At 46.3% G+C, this 17,800-nt stretch overlaps 1 protein-coding gene across 6 annotated transcripts in view; it reads left to right on the top strand.

The window, feature by feature from the left end:
* Positions 1–2,633: 2,633 nt before the first annotated feature.
* Positions 2,634–17,800, top strand: part of LOC143843998 (WASH complex subunit 2A-like) — a 119,632-nt gene continuing 104,465 nt past the window's right edge. For 2 of the 6 annotated variants that reach the window (XM_077350916.1, XM_077350920.1), the window contains exons 1-5: positions 2,635–2,830; positions 4,344–4,508; positions 5,989–6,054; positions 13,325–13,495; positions 17,454–17,547. In XM_077350916.1, the coding sequence (XP_077207031.1) occupies positions 2,699–2,830; positions 4,344–4,508; positions 5,989–6,054; positions 13,325–13,495; positions 17,454–17,547 (628 nt within the window). In that variant the 5' untranslated portion in view covers positions 2,635–2,698. Of the gene's footprint in view, positions 2,831–4,343; positions 4,509–5,988; positions 6,055–13,324; positions 13,496–17,453; positions 17,548–17,800 lie in introns of all 6 variants that reach the window. The other 4 variants (XM_077350917.1, XM_077350915.1, XR_013233784.1 and 1 more) reach the window with 3 other exon arrangements.

Raw genomic sequence — 17,800 nt, 5'->3', positions numbered from 1 at the left:
GCCCCGGCCCAGCTCCTTCCCTTGTGGCGAAGCAGGGAGGCTGGGGTGGGAAGAGGGCGGGGGAGAGGCCCCCCTGCCACAGCCCCTTCTAGCTCGCTCCTAGCGCCCACTGCATTTGTAAGTGCAATGGGCTATATTTCCAGTATAGTAAAAAAACAACTGGCAGATAGGGGTCATTCAGTGAAAATTTTAAAACATGCCCTCTACAAAGCCAAAAATACAACAAGAGAGTCCCTTCTGATACCTAAGATAAGAAATCAAGATTCAGATAGGATGGTTGCTTGCTGTTTTTACATACAACAGGTCTTATCATTTTGTTAGAGCCACTATCCAAAAGCATTGGCATGTTTTATCAACCATCCCTAGATGCAGAGCTCCACCTTTATTTTCATACAGGAGATCAAAAAATATTCGGGACATGTTAGTTAAAAGTAAAATTAAGAAAAATAACAAAACAGTAACTACAACAATAGATGGAAAGGAAAACCTCAAGGTTTTTCCCCCTGCAGCCACTGTTCGGTATGTGCTCTGGCATGCAAGAGAAACACATTCCAGAATCAGGCTGGTGATAGAACGTACCACATAAGACAGTTTATAAACTGTTCAAGCGATCATGTCATATATGTCGGTGGTCTCCAACCACCAGGCCCCGGCACTGGGCCGCGGCTCCCCCCCCACCGCAGGCCGCAAGCAAATCGGCCGCAAAAGTGGCCGATTAGCTTGTGGCCCGGCAAGCTTCATTTTGTGTGTGGGGGGGGGGGACAGGGAAGCAGGTCCGCGCATATGTGGCAGGTCCGCGCATATATGTTTGTGCCATGCGTGGCTGCAAACATGCATGCGAGGCAGTTTCGCGCATGCGCATTTGTGGCCGCGCATGGCGCAAATGCACACACACGGACCTGCCACGCACGCGCGGCTGCACGATCGCCCTCCCCATCACCGCCAGTCCGCAGCCTTAGGAAGGTTGCGGACTACTGATATATGTGATTGAATGTCCCTGTGGAAGACAAATGTGGGTTGTACAGCTAGGACCCCAAGAACAAGGTTATGTGAACATAGGAGCAATATCAGATGCAAGAAATTAACAGCTCCCTTGGCAAAGCACTTTGTGGAATCTGGACACAGAGACGCAGCTGCGATTCTGGGCCATTGAACAGGTGTCTGCATTGGCAGATGTATCATCTAAACTCTTGAAGAAAAGAGAACTGTTTGGATATACCAGCTGAACTCTTTTACACATGGCCTGAATGAGATGGACTGGATGTCAGCATTTTAATATGTATCAGTGTTGTATAATTGTATTTTAGTTTGCAGCTGGTAGACTTGAGATGTTGTCTTCCCCCTCCTTTCTCCCCCCTCCCCTCCCCTCCCCTCCACATACATTTTTTTACTAGACTTCAAGGCCAGTCCACACACACTTGCTGATGCAACAACAGCAGGATTACATCACCCTTACAGATAGGCATAAATAGTTTCCTCCCCAATACAATGGTATAGCTTTTTTTCTGACACACGAAATACATTCTCAGCACAGAATTAAATAATAGTGAAGGTATGTGTTGTCTTGTTGGTAATATGGGCAATTTCATTCTTTAATTTTTCAAAAGTAGTCTCTTATTTTTACAGAATGGTAACCCTAGATACATATCATAGGAGGTGGTCTTCAAAAAAGATAAAATTTACATATATAGGTTGGAGCCATAATTTACAGTAAGTCACCACCTATGTTTGAATGATTTACATATTCGACTCTCAATTTTAATCATGCTCATTCTGATATTTTTCAATATTTATTTATCTTCCAGGATCCCATCTAACCACTCAGCTACACTTTATAAAGAGTTTAATATAGGTATTTTATATAGAGTGTGTCATCACAGTTCGGACCACTGAGGAAGACCCAGCAGGGTTGAAACGCGTTTGGTCTTATGTGCTGTTAGTTCTGTATAGTTTTTATGAAGTTTTTATTCTGTTTTTAATTGTACACTATAATAAATAACCAAGTTTTACATAATTTTAGTGTACAGCTCAACTTCTGAGTTCCTTCCTGTCCACTGGATAAGACAGGGTGCTGAACTGGATAGACCCTCATGGGTCCAGCAAGGACTCTTCTGATGTTTGGCCTTTGTGCCCTGCTGTTAGCCCTCCACAGCAACTGGCTGTCCGCTGGGTGAGGCAGGATGCTGAACAAGGCAGACCCTCCCTGGTCTGACCCAGCAGGGCTGTTTTGAAGTTCGTATGAATGCCTTGGCCTCTCTGCCGTTACTGGCCCTCTGTTAGATGGGATGCTGGACTAAGTTCCGGATTGGGGGGCGAGGCTGGGGACCACGGGCTTGGGGAGGGGGGGCATCCGCGTGGTAAAACGCTACCATGTCCACACAGCGAAGCAGCAGGGGACCTCCAGGCCCAGCCAGGAGGTTGGCAACTCTAGTATCCTCGTCGAGGCGCGCCTTGCAAGCTCGCCGGTGCTCAGCCGTTCAGCCGGGGGAAGCTGAAGCCGCTCCGAGGAAGGAGGCGTTGAGGACTGAAGCGCGGCTCGGCCCTTTCGGCGCCCTGGATTCCAACCGCCCTCTTGCGAGGAAAGGAGGAAACCGGGAGAACCCGCCCTCCGCCGCCGGAAGTTCCGCGACGTCCCGCCCCCCGTCAGGTGACCGCTGGCGGCTGTCCGTCCGTGCGTCCGTCAGCTGAGGCGGGCGGGATGGCGTCTGCCGGGCCTGGGGGCGCCCCGGGGGAGGCGGCGGCGGCGGCGGCGCTGCTGTGGGAGCGGGCATGGCCCTTGGAGGAGGTCCGCGGCGGGAGCCAGGCCTGGTCCTTGGCCGCCGATGCCGGGGTGAGAGGCCGCCGCCGCCGCCCCGTTCGAGGGCTCCTCTTCCTCCTCCTGCAGCCGGCTGGGTGGCTTGGGGCTCGTCACAGCCCCCTCAGGGCAGGTCTCTCCGCGCCGCCTCCCTCGCAGGGCGCCTGTTCCGGGGAGGGGGAAGGTGTTGGCCAGCGGGAAAAGCGGCTCTCCTCTCTCCGGGCCTCTCTGCCCTGCGGCTGACCCTGCGGAGGGGCTGGGAAGACGGCCATGCCAGCCTGGAGGGGTCCTCGCTGGCCCGACCCCGCAGGGCTCGGATGGTCTTGCCCACCTCCTCTCACCCCTTCCCTCGGAAGCCCTGTGGTGCCGTCCTGGCAGCGCTTTCCACTAGCCTCAGAGAACAGGAAGGGGGGCCGGATGTGGTTTCACTTCTCTAACCTACAGAACCGGGTTTGATTCCACACCCGGCTGGGTGACCAGTCACAGTTCTCTCGGAGCTCTCTCAGGCCCACCTACTGCACGGAGTGTATGTTGTGGGGAGGGAAACGGAAAGGTGTTTGTAAGCTGCTTTGGGACTCCTTCAGGGAGTGAAAAGCAGGGTATGAAAAACCAGCTCTTCTCACACTACCTTATGGCATGGAAATCTTGAGAACACAAAACTGGAAGCTGGACCTAGAACAGGGGGGTGGATTGTTCCCGGAATTAGGCACTTAGGCATTACCATACTATGAGGAGGGTCAGAAGTGGAGTTTTGCTACTTGGCCAGGGGCATCTGTTGGCATTTTAGCTTGACTTACCAAGATGGCTCTGTTTTGTCTTTCTAGGTACATCTGGCTACTGGTGTGATTTTTAATGTCACTTATAAATTTGCCCCATTCTGAATGACTCAGGCTAGCCCAGTCTTGTCAGATAACAGAAGCAAAGTAGGATAGTACTTGGATGAGAAACCACAGAAAGTTCCTGTGCAGAGGCAGCTAATGTTAAACCACCTCTATATGTCATTTGACTTGAAAACACCATAAGTTGCATGTGACTTGATAGCAACCCCCCCTTCCCCTCCAATTTATTGATTGGCCAGCTTTATTATCATGTTTTAATCTGGATGTATTAAAATTATGTTGTATTTTAATTCTTTCTATGAAAAAATATGGACACTTTGTATTTTAGTGACATTGTTGCATTGTTGTGATGCCTGTAGTCCGTGGACATCTGGAGAGCCAGTCTGGCCACTAATAATCTAGCTTATATCTAATAATCTATTTTATTATCACGTTTCCAACGTTTCCAACTAAATCTAGCTTATTATCACGTTTCCAACTAAAAATGGTGACAGAACTTCATACAAGGAGGGCACTATCTCCCCTGTTCACTTCCATTCTGTTCCTTGTAGCTAAAATGGTAAAAGTACATAAATTGCAACGAAAGCAGTTTGATAATTTGTTAGTGATGATTTCTTGTATTTTACAGTCCTCATCTTTGAGTTAGTAGTGTTGTTGACCTGCGGTGTCTTCATGCTGTTGAGTCATAGTGTCTCTTGTTTGCATTTTAGCTTCTGCGTTTCCTACAAGAGTTCTCACAGCAAACAATTTCCAGGACTCATGAAATCAAAAAGCAAATGGATGGGCTGATCCAAGAGACCAAGAACATTGATTGCCGTCTGCACAACGTCTTCAATGGATTTCTCATGCTGTCAAATACACAGTTCATTGAAAATGTGAGTGAACAGTCCTGGGAATTGATAGAACTTGATGTGGGATTCCGCCTGGTGTGAGGGTATTATTTGAAAGAAACAGTACTTAAGCACCAGCATTATGATGCTGTTATCGTCAAAGTGGACCTCCCTTCCCACATTTCAGGGACCACCAGTGTTTCGGGAGTGGAGGATCTGGAGGCCTCCTGTTCTTTGGTTTGAGAGGTCATGACCCAGAGTTCGGACACAGCAGAAGCTTCTTGGGGTGGGGTTGTCTCAGAGCACTGTCTCTTTCTCATCATGGCGATTCTTCATGAATTAACTGCTAAAATGTGAACTTTTTTTTAAAGATATTTGTTGGGACTTTTCATCCCAGTGGGAACCCAGAATGGCTGACAACATGATTTTCTCTTCCTTTAATTAATCCTCTGACAACTTTGTGGGATGGACCCTATGGTCACCCAGGAACATCTGTGGGAGAGTGAGGAGTCCAGCTTGGGTCTTCCAGATTCTAGTCTTCCTCTCTAGACATCCATGCCACACTGGTTCTCAGCCAAGATTTATAGGGGAGCCACAAGCTTTAGATCTTTCTGAAAAACCCACTAGATAGATAGAATAACACCAGATACTTTATATTCTTGGAAATAGGGTTGGGCACTTCGGCGTCCAAAGCAGCCATTCCCGCCCGAAGCAGCCAGCGCTGCGGTGCAGTGGGGGGAGAGGAGGCGTGGGCGCTGGTGCTGGCGCACTGGATGACACAGACAGAGCTCTGCACCTGTGCATGTGTGCCAACTGGTGTGCCAGTGCTTACGCTTCGGACGCCAAAGCACCCAACCCTATTGGAAACTGCAAGGAGATTGGGGGTGGGTGTCCTCAGGCCTGATCTACCTGTGTAGGTGAATAAGGTGGTAAAGTGAACTTCAGATGGCAGGAGTATGTACTTCATAAAAAATCTATTATCATTCTGTGTTATGATTAGGAAGAGTCTTGGCTTAGTCAATCCCTTGATTTACTTTTTCGATTTGCAGGAATATATATATATATTTAATAGGGAAACATTCACTAATTTAAACTGTCCCATGCTTTGGGGGTGAGGGTTCCACTCTCCTCACATCCATGCCTCTTTTGTCCTTCAGCAAGGAGGCCCCTGCCCACCCCTGCATTTTACATGAATGCCAAGTTTCATCATATGGCTCCACTGCTTTTGCATCCAGTTTGAGAATTAGTAGGGAGATGCTGGGGCTTAGTGGAAAAGTCTCTGCTTGGCATGCTCAGGGTCCCAGGTCCAGCCTCCAAGTGAAAGGATCAGCTAGAGATCCTGGAGAGCAGCTGCCAGTCTGAATAGACAATAATCAGTGGACTGGTGGTCTGATTCTATATCAGGCAGCTTCTTGTGTTTTCATGTGTGTAACTGCTTTGTCAGGAATGTTTTCCACCTGTGAGGGGGGTTTGCCTTTCCACTGTGTGCATCTTTCACTAACAGGATGTACTCCATGTTTTCTAGAGAGTATACGATGAAGAAGTGGAAGAATCTGCTCCCAGAATTGAAGTGGGAGACAAACCAGAACAGGCAAGAGGATCTAAAGAGTTACCTGGGAGGTGGTGGTGGGGGGCACAAGTGCTACAAAAGGGATGGCTGGGCAAGGTCAGGAAGAGTCTCTGCTTGAAAACCTTGTGGGGTTGCACTAAAGCATCTGTGACTTGAGAGCACTGTATACACACATGCACATGTTGTGCACAGGCAGGTTTTTCAGGGATATTGGTCTGCGACAAATCTTCTGAAAGGAAGAATTCCCATTTCTGTAATCAACTGCTGTCAGTGAATTGTGGATTGTATGGCTTTCTGTGACTGGAATCTCTGAGTCTGTGGCACCTCTGTTTCTGCTGCCATCCTTCACTAGTTTCCAGTGAACACATAACTGTCTGAAATACATTTCATGCAAACTACATGGGCACTCTGTGTCCCTCATTTTCATCAAGGTGGGAGACTCGCTTGGGCCATCTGCGTTATGGTATCTCTTGAGGGTTGGGCTTGCTCATCCACCATATCAAGATTCTGTGGACTAATGACACATGTGAACCCAGCCACTGATCAATTGAGCTGAAAATAGGCATAAGACTGTGAAGTATTCCTGCAGTTGGTATTTCTGATTAACATTTGGTTAGGTGTCTTTTCACTTGCCATTTGAACCTGTCCATAGAGTTTTCATGGCAAGGATACTGGAGTGGTTTGCCATTTCCTTCTCCATTTCCTTTGCCATTTCCTTCTCTCTGACCTTTTGTCAGAGCTCTCAGCTATGACCTGTCCATCTTGGGTGACCCTGCACGGCATAGCTCATAGCTCCACTGAGCTACGCAAGCCCCTATGCCACCACAAGGCAGCGATCCTTGAAGGGATCCTTGTTCCAGTTGAACTATTCAAAACCTTAAAAGACCATGCAGTAAAAGTGCTACACTCAATATGCCAGGAAAACAAGTTGGCTTAAAACGCTTACTGGTTCAATTCCTGGACTTCTGTGAAGTAAACAAACTTGCTCTGAACTTTGAGAAGTCAAAAACTGTGGTTTTTGGAAAGCCATGGAAGCCTTTTAAATGGAATGTAAGAGGTAACAACATTGAACAAGTTAAAAGCTTCAAATACTTGGGAATATTTTTTCACCATAATGCAAATTGGGCTATACAGAGGAAATATGCAGTCACATCTGCAAAAACTAGTGCCCTGGCAATTACACGTTTCTTCTACACCAATGGTAACCAGTACATGCCAGCAGCCCTCAAAGTATTCAATGGGAAACTAAGTGCCCAACTGTTCTATGGCATCCCTATTTGGATCAACACTTTTAACCAAGCAGTCGAAAGTCTCCAATCTGTCTTCCTTCGTAAAATCCTTGGGACCCTGAACTGTGTCTCTTACGCAGTCCTATGTCTAGAAACCAGCCAAAGACTATTGGAAACCAGAGCATGGTTGTTAACAATCAAGCTCTAGCTTCGCATTCATTTTAGATCTGACCCCAATAGTCTAATTTCCCTTACGCTATCTGAACATGAGTCATCTACTTGGTTGAGACACATTGAGGGAAAAATAAAATCTATAGGAATCTCTTTAGACTCCTTGTATCAGGTATCTGAATAGACTGCATTTAATTCAATTAAATGCAGACAGACATAGAACTGCAGGAACTTAGCAGCAAAGCTAGAAACGTTTGCTCGCCATTGAGCTTGGGGATCTCACCAAGCTCTCAGCCCCTAGCTGCATACTTCTACCATCTAAATTATCCCACAGCAGCGTAGAGCATTCATGTTAGCAAGAACCAGTGTTCTACCTTCTGCTGTTCTATATGGGAGATTTCAACAGATTTCATTCAGCTAGGTTGTGCCCCTGTGGACAATGCTGTATAGAATCAATTACACACGTTTTCTTCCATTGTCCATTTTATTCCTCGATCTGAGCTAGATTTCTAAACTCACTGCTGTGTAAAAGAGAACTGTGTTCCGATGAACGTAAGATTCAGTTTCTTTTGACATCCCAGAACCCTGCTATAATTGAACCAGTTGCAAAGTTTTTATATCTTGCCGTGAGAAATCATGAATGTATTATGTCTTACCCTAAAGCATGATCTTTGCCTTTGTTTTCACTAGCAGTGGATCCTTTTGCACTTTCCCTTATATTGTATTTTATATGCTATTACAAATTTGGAAAACTCAGAAGTGGCCCCAGGATTGGAAAAGGTCAGTTTACATTCCAATCCCAAATAAGGGCAACGCCAAAGAATGTTCAAACTACCGCACCATTGCACTCATTTCTCATGCTAGCAAAGTTATGCTCAAAATCCTACAAACTAGGCTCCAGCAATATGTGGACCGAGAACTTCCAGAAGTACAGGCGGGATTTCGAAGAGGCAGAGGAACTAGAGATCAACTGGCCAACATACGCTGGATCATGGAGAAAGCTAGGGAGTTCCAGAAGAACATTTACTTCTGATTCATTGACTATGATAAAGCCTTTGATTGTGTGGAGCACAACAAATTGTGGCAAGTTCTTAAGGAGATGGGAATACCAGAGCATCTTATCTGTCTCTTGAGAAACCTTTATGCAGGTCAAGAAGTAACAGTGAGAACCGGGCATAGAATCACTGATTGGTTCAAAATTGAGAAAGGAGTTCGGCAAGGCTGTATACTGTGGCCTTGCCTATTTAACTTGTATGTGGAGCACATCATGAGAAAGGCGGGATTAGAGGAGTCACAAATTTGGGATCAAGATTGCAGGGAGAAATATCAACAATCGCAGGTATGCAGATGATACCACTCTAATGGCAGAAAGCAAAGAGGAACTAAAGAGCCTCTTGGTGCAGGTGAAGGAGGAGAGTGCAAAAGTTGGCGTGAAACTCAACATCAAGAAAACAAAGATCTTGGCATCTGGTCCTCTCAATTCCTGGCAAATAGATGGGGAAGAAATGGAGATAGTGACAGATTTTATTTTCCTGGGCTCCAAGATTACTGCAATGGGGACTGAAGCAAAGCAAAGGAAAGCTATGGCATATCTGGACAACATCCTAAAAAGCAGGGACATCACCCTGACAACGAAAGTGTGTCTAATCAAGGCTATGGTCTTCCCAGTTGCAACGTATGGCTGTGAAAGTTGGACCATAAGGAAGGCTGAGCGTCAAAGAATTGAGGCTTTTGTACTCTGGTGCTGGAGAAGACTCTTGCGAGTCCCTTGGACTGCAAGGCAAACAAACCGGTCAGTCCTAGAGGAGATCAGCCCTGACTGCTCCTTAGAAGGCCAGATCCTGAAGATGAAACTCAAATTCTTTTGGCCACCTCATGAGAAGAAAGGACTCCCTGGAGATGAGCCTAATGCTAGGAGCGATTGAGGGCAAAAGAAGAAGGGGACGACAGAGAATGAGGTGGCTGAATGGAGTCACTGAAGCAGCTGGTGCAAATTTAAATGGACTTTGGGGAATGGTAGAGGACAGGAAGGCCTGGAGGATCATTGTCCATGGGGTCGCGATGGGTCGGACATGACTTCGCACCTAACAACAACAACAACAACAACAACAAAAGGACAAAAAACCCGGCCCTTCTTTTTCAGGGGTTTTATACTATAGAGACTACTTTTCTTGAATACCAATTGCTTCAGAGGAATTTATCCCTGTGGTTTGGAGATTAATTGTAATTTGAGAAGACTGGCCCCCACTTTCTGGTTGGCTGGTCTTATTCGTGGTGGTGGAGAGTGCCATATGGCAACCCTTCACTGAGTTTTCAAGGCAAGGGACAAACAGGAGGCTTACCATTGCTTGCCTCTGCTTAGCAACCCTGGACCTTCCTGATGGTCTCCCATTCCAGCTAACCAGGGCCTACTCTGCTTAGCTTCTGATATGCAGATGATACCACTCGTAATGGCAGAAGAGGAACTAAAGAGTCTGTTGATGCGGGTGAAGGAGGAGAGTGCAAAAGTTGGCTTGAAACTCAACATCAAGAAAACAAAGATCATGACAATTCCCTCTCAATTCCTGGCAAATAGATGGGGAAGAAATGGAGATAGTGACAGATTTTATTTTCTTGGGCTGCAAGATCACTGCAGATGGGGACTGCAGCAAAGAAATTAAAAGACCCTTGCTCCTGGGTAGGAAAGCGATGGCAAATCTAGACAGCATCCTAAAAAGCAGAGACATCACCCTACCAACGAAAGTGCGTCTAGTCAAGGCTATGGTCTTCCCAGTTGCAATGTATGGCTGTGAAAGTTGGACCATAAGGCTCCCTTTAACCGAAGTGGACAAGTTACTAGGATCAGTGAGGGCTACCACGTGCCCCTTGGATCCCTGTCCGTCTTGGTTGCTTAAACAGGGCGGCCAACCGATAGGAGGCCCCCTGCGGGAGATAATCAACCTCTCTTTGACATCTGGAGAGTTCCCCGGGGGGGCTTAAGGAATCCGTGGTTCGCCCTCTGCTGAAAAAAACCATTGCTGGACAGGTCCTGGCCTGTCTCTAGGGAAGGTAGTAGAGCGCGCCGCAGCAGACCAGCTCCTAGTTTTCTTGGAGGAAACTTCGGCCCTTGACACATACCAGTCTGGTTTCCGTCTTGGCCATGGGGTGGAGACCGTGCTGGTCGCTCTGACGGATGATATCTGACGCCAGCTGGATCGAGGCGGGTCCGGCATTCTCGTGTTAGTAGATCTGTCGGCCGCATTTGATGTGGTCGATCACGAGCTATTGGTTCACCGCCTCACCGGGACCGGAATTAGGGGGACTGCGCTGCAATGGCTGGCCTCCTTCCTCCGGAACCGGATGCAGAGGGTGGCAGTGGGGGATGAACTGTCGGATCCCTGCGAGCTCCCCTGTGAGGTTCCGGTTCCGCAGGGGGCGGTACTCTCCCCCACATTGTTCAACATCTACATGTGTCCGCTGGCCCAGTTGGTTCGGGGTTATGGGCTGGGGTGCCACCAATATGCGGATGACACCCAGCTCTATCTCCTAATGGACGGCCGGTCAGACTCCCCCCTCAGATACATTCACCAGTTGTTTGGAAGCAGTGGCTGGATGGCTGAGGCAGAGTTGCCTGAAACTCAACCCCTCCAAGACGGAGGTCTTGTGGCTGGGCAGAAGAGGGCAGGATCAGGAAGCGCGCCTCCCATGCCTGAATGGTGTACAATTAACATCTACACCAGTGGTCAGGAACTTGGGAGTGACTTTTGATGCCTCCCTGTCTAGTGAGGCTCAAGTCACGAAAGTAGCCCAGACAGCTTTTTTTCATCTTCGCCAGTCCCGGCTACTAGCGCCCTAACTGTCCTCGGAACACCTAGCCACTGTGATCCATGCAACGGTCACTACCAGACTAGACTACTGTAACTCGCTCTACGCAGGCCTACCCTTGACTCTAATCCGGAAGTTACAGCTGGTACAATATGCGGCAGCTAGGGTCCTCACTAGGACACCTTGGAGAGGGCCCATATTCAGCCGGTACTCCGTCATCTTCATTGGTTACCAGTCTGCTTCCGGGTCAAGTTTAAGGTGTTGGTATTAACCTTTAAGGCCATACGCGGCTTGGGTCCTACTTACCTGCGGGACCATTTGGTTGCTTATGCTCCCCGCAGGGCTCTCCGCTCTGCGGGTATGAATCTACTGACTGTCCCAGGCCCCCGGGACATTCACCTGGCCTCGACCAGGGCCAGGGCCTTTTCGGTCCTGGCTCCAACCTGGTGGAATGAGCTAAGGGCCCTGTCAGTACTACCATCTTTCCGCAGGGCCTGTAAGACAGAGCTCTTCTGCCAGGCATATGGTTGAGGCCAGGGCAGAGTCCGGGTTGCATCCAAGATCCCTAATCCATCGGCCAGTCTTTCTCTCCTCTCTCTCTTACAGAATTAATGTCCGACCTCTCTCTGCATAAGCTGGGAAAGTGGGGAAAGTTATAGAATAGAATGCCATCTTTTTATTGTAATAATGGGGTATTTATGGGATTTTATGTGATTTTATATTTTATTGTGAACCGCTGTGAGACCTTTTGGCGAACTGCAGTATATAAATCCAATTATAAATAAATAAATAAATAAGGCTGAGCGTCAAAGAATTGATGCTTTTGAACTCTGATGCTGGAGAAGACTCTTGTGAGTCCCTTGGACTGCAAGGTGAACAAACCGGTCAGTCCTAGAGGAGATCAGCCCTGACTGCTCCTTAAAAGGCCAGATCCTGAAGATGAAACTCAAATACTTTGGTCACATCATGAGAAGGAAGGACTCCCTGGAGAAGAGCCTAATGCTGGGAGCGACTGAGGGCAAAAGAAGAAGGGGACAACAGAGAATGAGGTGGCTGAATGGGGTCACTGAAGCAGTTGGTGCAAATTTAAATGGACTTCGAGGAATAGTAGAGGACAGGAAGGCCTGGAGGATCATTGTCCATGGGGTCGCGATGGGTCGGACATGACTTCGCACATAACAACAACTTTTCACTTGGCACAAAATGTTGAGAACATGTGGCGCTGTCATTCAAGATGGTTAACACAGCCAAGCTTCTTTTATGACTAGGGTAGGATGTGTGTATTTGGCGTAACAGAGCACTGACACAGATGAGTTGGTAAACATTTATGCGCAATTCAAAATATCCCTTCTGACCAGGCAGGCCCTTTGTGGCCTGGTTCCTGCCAATCATCAGGAATACAAATTTCCCTCCTGTATTTTTCAAACGATGGTCATGTGGCTTATTTGAACAGGGCTTTTCCATACTGGCCCCAGTTCTCTAGGATGCAGTTCATGTTCAGCTCTGTGGGCATGCCCTGCATTCCTATTTCACCAATCATTGCTTGGTGTATATTTAGTGTATATATCATATATGTGTCTGTTGAGTGCCTTCAAGTCGCTCTCAATGTAAGGCAAGGCTATGAATTACTGCCCTCACATCAGCTTTTTCTAGCTTTTTTTGTGTTTTCCAGTGATGCTTGTTTTCTCATAATATGTCCAAAGGATGGTATTTGATATATTTGATATAATATGTCCATTTAGAGGTGATAAACAAGTTAATTCACAGTATCACAATTCATGATTTTTGGTTCTGATTCTTATCCCTACAATCCCTATAATATAACTCAATATTAACTATTTGGCTCTGTGGGATTTTTAAATGATAGTTACTATTTTAATATGTATGTTGGTTGTTTGGATACAAGGATATATTTTTAAAAATAAGTTTTTAGTATAGTGATGGGGAAGCATAGCTTTCAGATTTTGCAAAACAATTCTGTTGAGCAGCAACAAGAATCTGATCAAAAACCTATTTTCTCCTGTATTTAAGATGTCATAGTATATTTTAAAGTTACCTATGTAATGTGGTGTTTCTGATTCTAAAAGGATAAAACACGTGAACAGAAAGAAGCAGATTTGATCCCCAAAATCCAAGAAGCTGTGAATTATGGCCTGCAAGTGCTGGACAGTGCCTTTGAACAGTTGGACATCAAAGCAGGGAACTCCGACTCTGAAGAAGAAACAAATGAAAAAATGGAATTAATTTTGGAACCAAAGGTAATGTCATCTTACCTTCCACAAAGCAGATCTCCCCTCTCACCTATTCTAAAGTAAGTCAGCTGCAAATAAAACATACAACAAAAGAGAATAAGCATCAGTACGCTATTCCTGCTATTCAGTAAGATAGAAAAAAAATGAATTTCATTTTGCCCATGCCACAGCCTGGTATTCTGGCTGCAGGGAAGAGGGAATGCTTCAGGCAAAGGGTTTAAAGAGACAAGGCAGAGTTAAAAAGATGAATTAGTGAAAACTTGTGAAAATTTGATCTGGTATCCTTTGCTGATTCAGTGCTGGTTGCTTAAGAAGATTCAGGGCCAGCTTGCCGAAATACATTGCTTTGTAGTTGTTTGCCTTCTCTGTTTGGCCTCTACTCCTTGGAATGGTGGGGTAGGGAGTTCCTTGCTATAGTGCCAGAGCTGCCAGCAGTTGAGGACCAGGCACCAAAACATAACCTAGTTTAATTCCACACACTAAACCTCCATCACTAGATATGCCAAACATCTAAACCCCCCCCCAATCAAACAGGATGGGTGGTAAAAGTTGGAATGGAGTGGACTGAACAATTCTAGCCTGCCTTCCCTGTGTTTGAAGACCTCTTGGGTTGTTGCAAAGGCAATCAAGCTGCAATGGTGGGGAGGGGGCTGTTGTTCAGTGGTCACAGTGTGATGCTCTGCATCCCTTAGCTGTTGGAGTGAGCTCTGCTGCAAACAAGCAAGAGAGCCTTTGTTACATCATGCTGAGGAATTACTGTTGTGTGCTAGGTCAGAAGCACTTTAATTTTTTATTTTATTTGTTAGATTTTTATCCCGCCATTCCTCGAAGGCTTGTGGCGGGTTACAGAAAAAACAAACAAACATAAAAACCCCAATAAAACTACCCCTAAATTTTTTAAAAATTACATCACATAGATTAAAACCCAAGATGATTGCAACAAAACCAGTTAAAAGACTGCTCCCCCCCCCCACCTCCGGGGTAGATATAGGGGGATGACGTAAGCTGCCAGAGATGGTTTCAAAGGTAAGGTAAGATTGAGATGTTTTCCATGGGATAGTACAAGGTGAGACTCAACTAGGGGTGATTCTTTTCACCACAGGTCTTGAGATACTTATGTGTGTTCTGTCAAGTTGCTTCTCAGTGATGGAGACTCTAGGCATTTTTAAAAAAGAAATCCTATCATTAGCAACCTTGCTCTTGTCTTGCAGACTGAAAGTTGTGGCTTCTCATGATGTGACCAGAGTACAGAGTAGCCTCAGATGAGTCATTTTAGCTTCCAGGGCTTGCTTTGATCTGTGTGTTAAATGTCGTCAAGTCACTTCCAACTTAAGGTGACCCTATGAATTAGTGACCTCCAAAATTCATTAACAGCCTTGCTCAGGTCTTGCGGATGGAGTGTCATGGCTTAGAATCATAGAATCATAGAGTTGGAAGGGGCCATACAGGCCATCCAGTCCAACCCACTGCTCAACGCAGGATTAGCCCTAAGCATCCTAAAGCATCCAGGAAAAGTGTGTATCCAACCTTTGCTTGAAGACTTCCAGTGAGGGGGAGCTCACCACCTCCTTTGGCAGCCTATTCCACTGCTGACCTACTCTGACTGTGAAAAACTTTTTCCTGATATCTAGCCTATATTGTTGTACTTGAAGCTTAAACCCATTACTGCGTGTCCTCTCCTCTGCAGCCAGCAGAAACAGCATCTGCCCTCCTCCAAGTGACAACCTTTCAAATACTTAAAGAGGGCTATCATGTCCCCTCTCAACCTCCTTTTCTCCAGGCTGAACATTCCCAAGTCCCTCAACCTATCTTCATAGGGCTTGGTCCCTTGGCCCCAGATCGTCTTCGTCGCTCTCCTCTGTACCCTTTCAATTTTATCTACGTCCTTCTTGAAGTGAGGCCTCCAGAACTGCACACAGTACTCCAGGTGTGGTCTGACCAGTGCCGTATACAATGGGACTATGACATCTTGTGATTTTGATGTGATGCCTCTGTTGATACAGCCCAAAATGGCATTTGCCTCTTTTACCACTGCATCACACTGTCTGCTCATGTTTAGTTTACAATCCACAAGTACCCCAAGGTCTCGTTCACACACAGTGCTACCTAGAAGCGTATCCCCCATCCAGTGGGAATGCTTTTCATTTTTCTGACCCAGATGCAGAACTTTACACTTATCTTTATTAAATTGCATCTTGTTCTCATTTGCCCATTTTTCCATTGTGTTCAGATCTCGTTGAACTCTGTCTCTATCTTCCGGAGTATTTGCCAGTCCTCCCAATTTGGTGTCATCTGCAAACTTGATGAGTAGTCCCTCCACCCCCTCATCTAGATCATTAATAAATATGTTAAAAAGTACCGGGCCGAGCACCGAGCCCTGAGGTACCCCGCTACTCACCTCTCTCCAGTCTGATGAAACACCATTGACAACAACTCTTTGAGTGCGGTTCTCTAACCAATTCCCTATCCACCTAACTATCTGAAAATCCAGATTGCAGTCCTTCAACTTATCCATCAGAACATCATGGGGAACCTTGTCAAAAGCTTTACTAAAATCCAAGTAAATGACATCAACCGAATTTCCCCGATCCAGCAAACCTGTTACTTGGTCAAAAAAGGAAACCAGGTTGGTCTGGCAGGACCTGTTGGAGACAAATCCATGCTGACTTCCTTGGATCACCAAATTGTCCTCCAGATGTTTGCAGATCGCTCCCTTTAATATCTGCTCCATTATCTTCCCCACAACAGAGGTCAGACTCACTGGTCTGTAGTTTCCTGGGTCATCCTTCCTCCCTTTTTTGAAGATTGGAATAACGTTTGCTCTTTTCCAGTCCTCCGGGACATCTCCAGTCCTTAAAGAGGTTCCGAAGATGATGGACAAGGGCTGTGCAAGTTCTCTGGAAAGTTCTTTGAGTACTCTCGGGTGCATTTCGTCCGGCCCAGGGGATTTGAACTCATCCAGTGCAGCTAAATGCCTCTCGACAACCTCTCTATCCATGTTAACCTGCCACCTTTGGCTACGGCCATCTCTAGATGTGCATGAACACTTTGACCGGTGGGAAAAAAACAGATGTAAAATAGGCACTAAGCCTTTCTGCTTTCTCTGCAGAGTTTGTCCATCCTCTGCAGAGTTTGTCCATCCGCACCCAACAGTGGGCCTATTGCCTCCTTTACTTTACGTTTGCTCCTCACATAACTGAAAAATCTTTTCTTGTTACAATGGGCTTCCCTGGCCAATCTTAGCTCACTCTCAGCGTTGGCCTTTCTTATGATTGATCTACAGTGCCTAGTAACCTGTAGGTACTCTTCTTTAGAGCTCTGGCCTTCCCTCCATTTCCTGAACATTTTCCTTTTCTTTTTTAGTTCCTCTTGAAGTTCTCTGTTCATCCAAATAGGCTTCTTAGAGCTCCTGCAGTGTTTTCGTCTTTCTGGGATAGTCATTGATTGAGCATGCAATAGCTCTTGTTTGAGTAGCGCCCACCCTTCACATGCTTCCTTCCCTTCCAGCATTCTCGTCCATGGTATGACATCATGTCTCTGAGTTTATTAAAGTTTGCCCTACGAAAATCCAACATCCGCGTCTTGCTACAAGCTTCTTTGGCTCCCCATCTCAAAAGGAATTCTATGAGGACATGGTCACTTCCCCCTAGGGTCCCCACCTCCTTCACCTCATCCACCAACTCTTGCCTGTTGGTCAGTATTAAGTCCAGTATGGCTGAACCTCTTGTGGGTTCATCTACCATTTGATAAATGAAATTGTCAACCAGGCAGCTTCCTTTATGGAGTCCATCCATCTCCTGTTGGGTCATTCTTTTTCCCTGATACCTTAATTTTTTCTAGTGTTATTGTCTTTTCTGATTAGTCTGTCTAAAACAGAAAAAATGGCAGCATGGAATTGTGAAATGTTTGTTGGTTTGACTTTGAAATGTAAAGTTGGAAAGATACTTGTTTTGCCTTGTTGCAGGATCTGTACATCGATAGGCCTCTGCCATATTTGATTGGCTCCCAGCTATTCATGGAACAAGATGATGTTGGCCTTGGTGACCTTTCTAGTGAAGGTAGGTGATGGGAACTCCTAAAAAGGGACTGTAAGTGGAGTGTTATAACTTAGGGTAGGCCTGGTATCCATTGCGCTGCGCAGTCAAAGGCTTAACTGGTTTGGATGAATTACAACATTAACTTGTAGCCTGTAGTAAGTTTTGGGTGGCTTGAAAAACATATTAAAGGTAAAGGTATCCCCTGTGCAAGCACCGAGTCATGTCTGACCCTTGGGGTGACGCCCTCCAGCGTTTTCATGGCAGACTCAATACA

The sequence above is a fragment of the Paroedura picta genome, chromosome 8 (genome assembly GCF_049243985.1).
Source record: "Paroedura picta isolate Pp20150507F chromosome 8, Ppicta_v3.0, whole genome shotgun sequence".
In the NCBI taxonomy this organism is placed as follows: Eukaryota; Metazoa; Chordata; class Lepidosauria; order Squamata; family Gekkonidae; genus Paroedura; species Paroedura picta.
The sequence above is the reverse complement of the archived record's forward strand: the minus strand, read 5'-3'. Positions and strand labels throughout refer to the sequence as shown.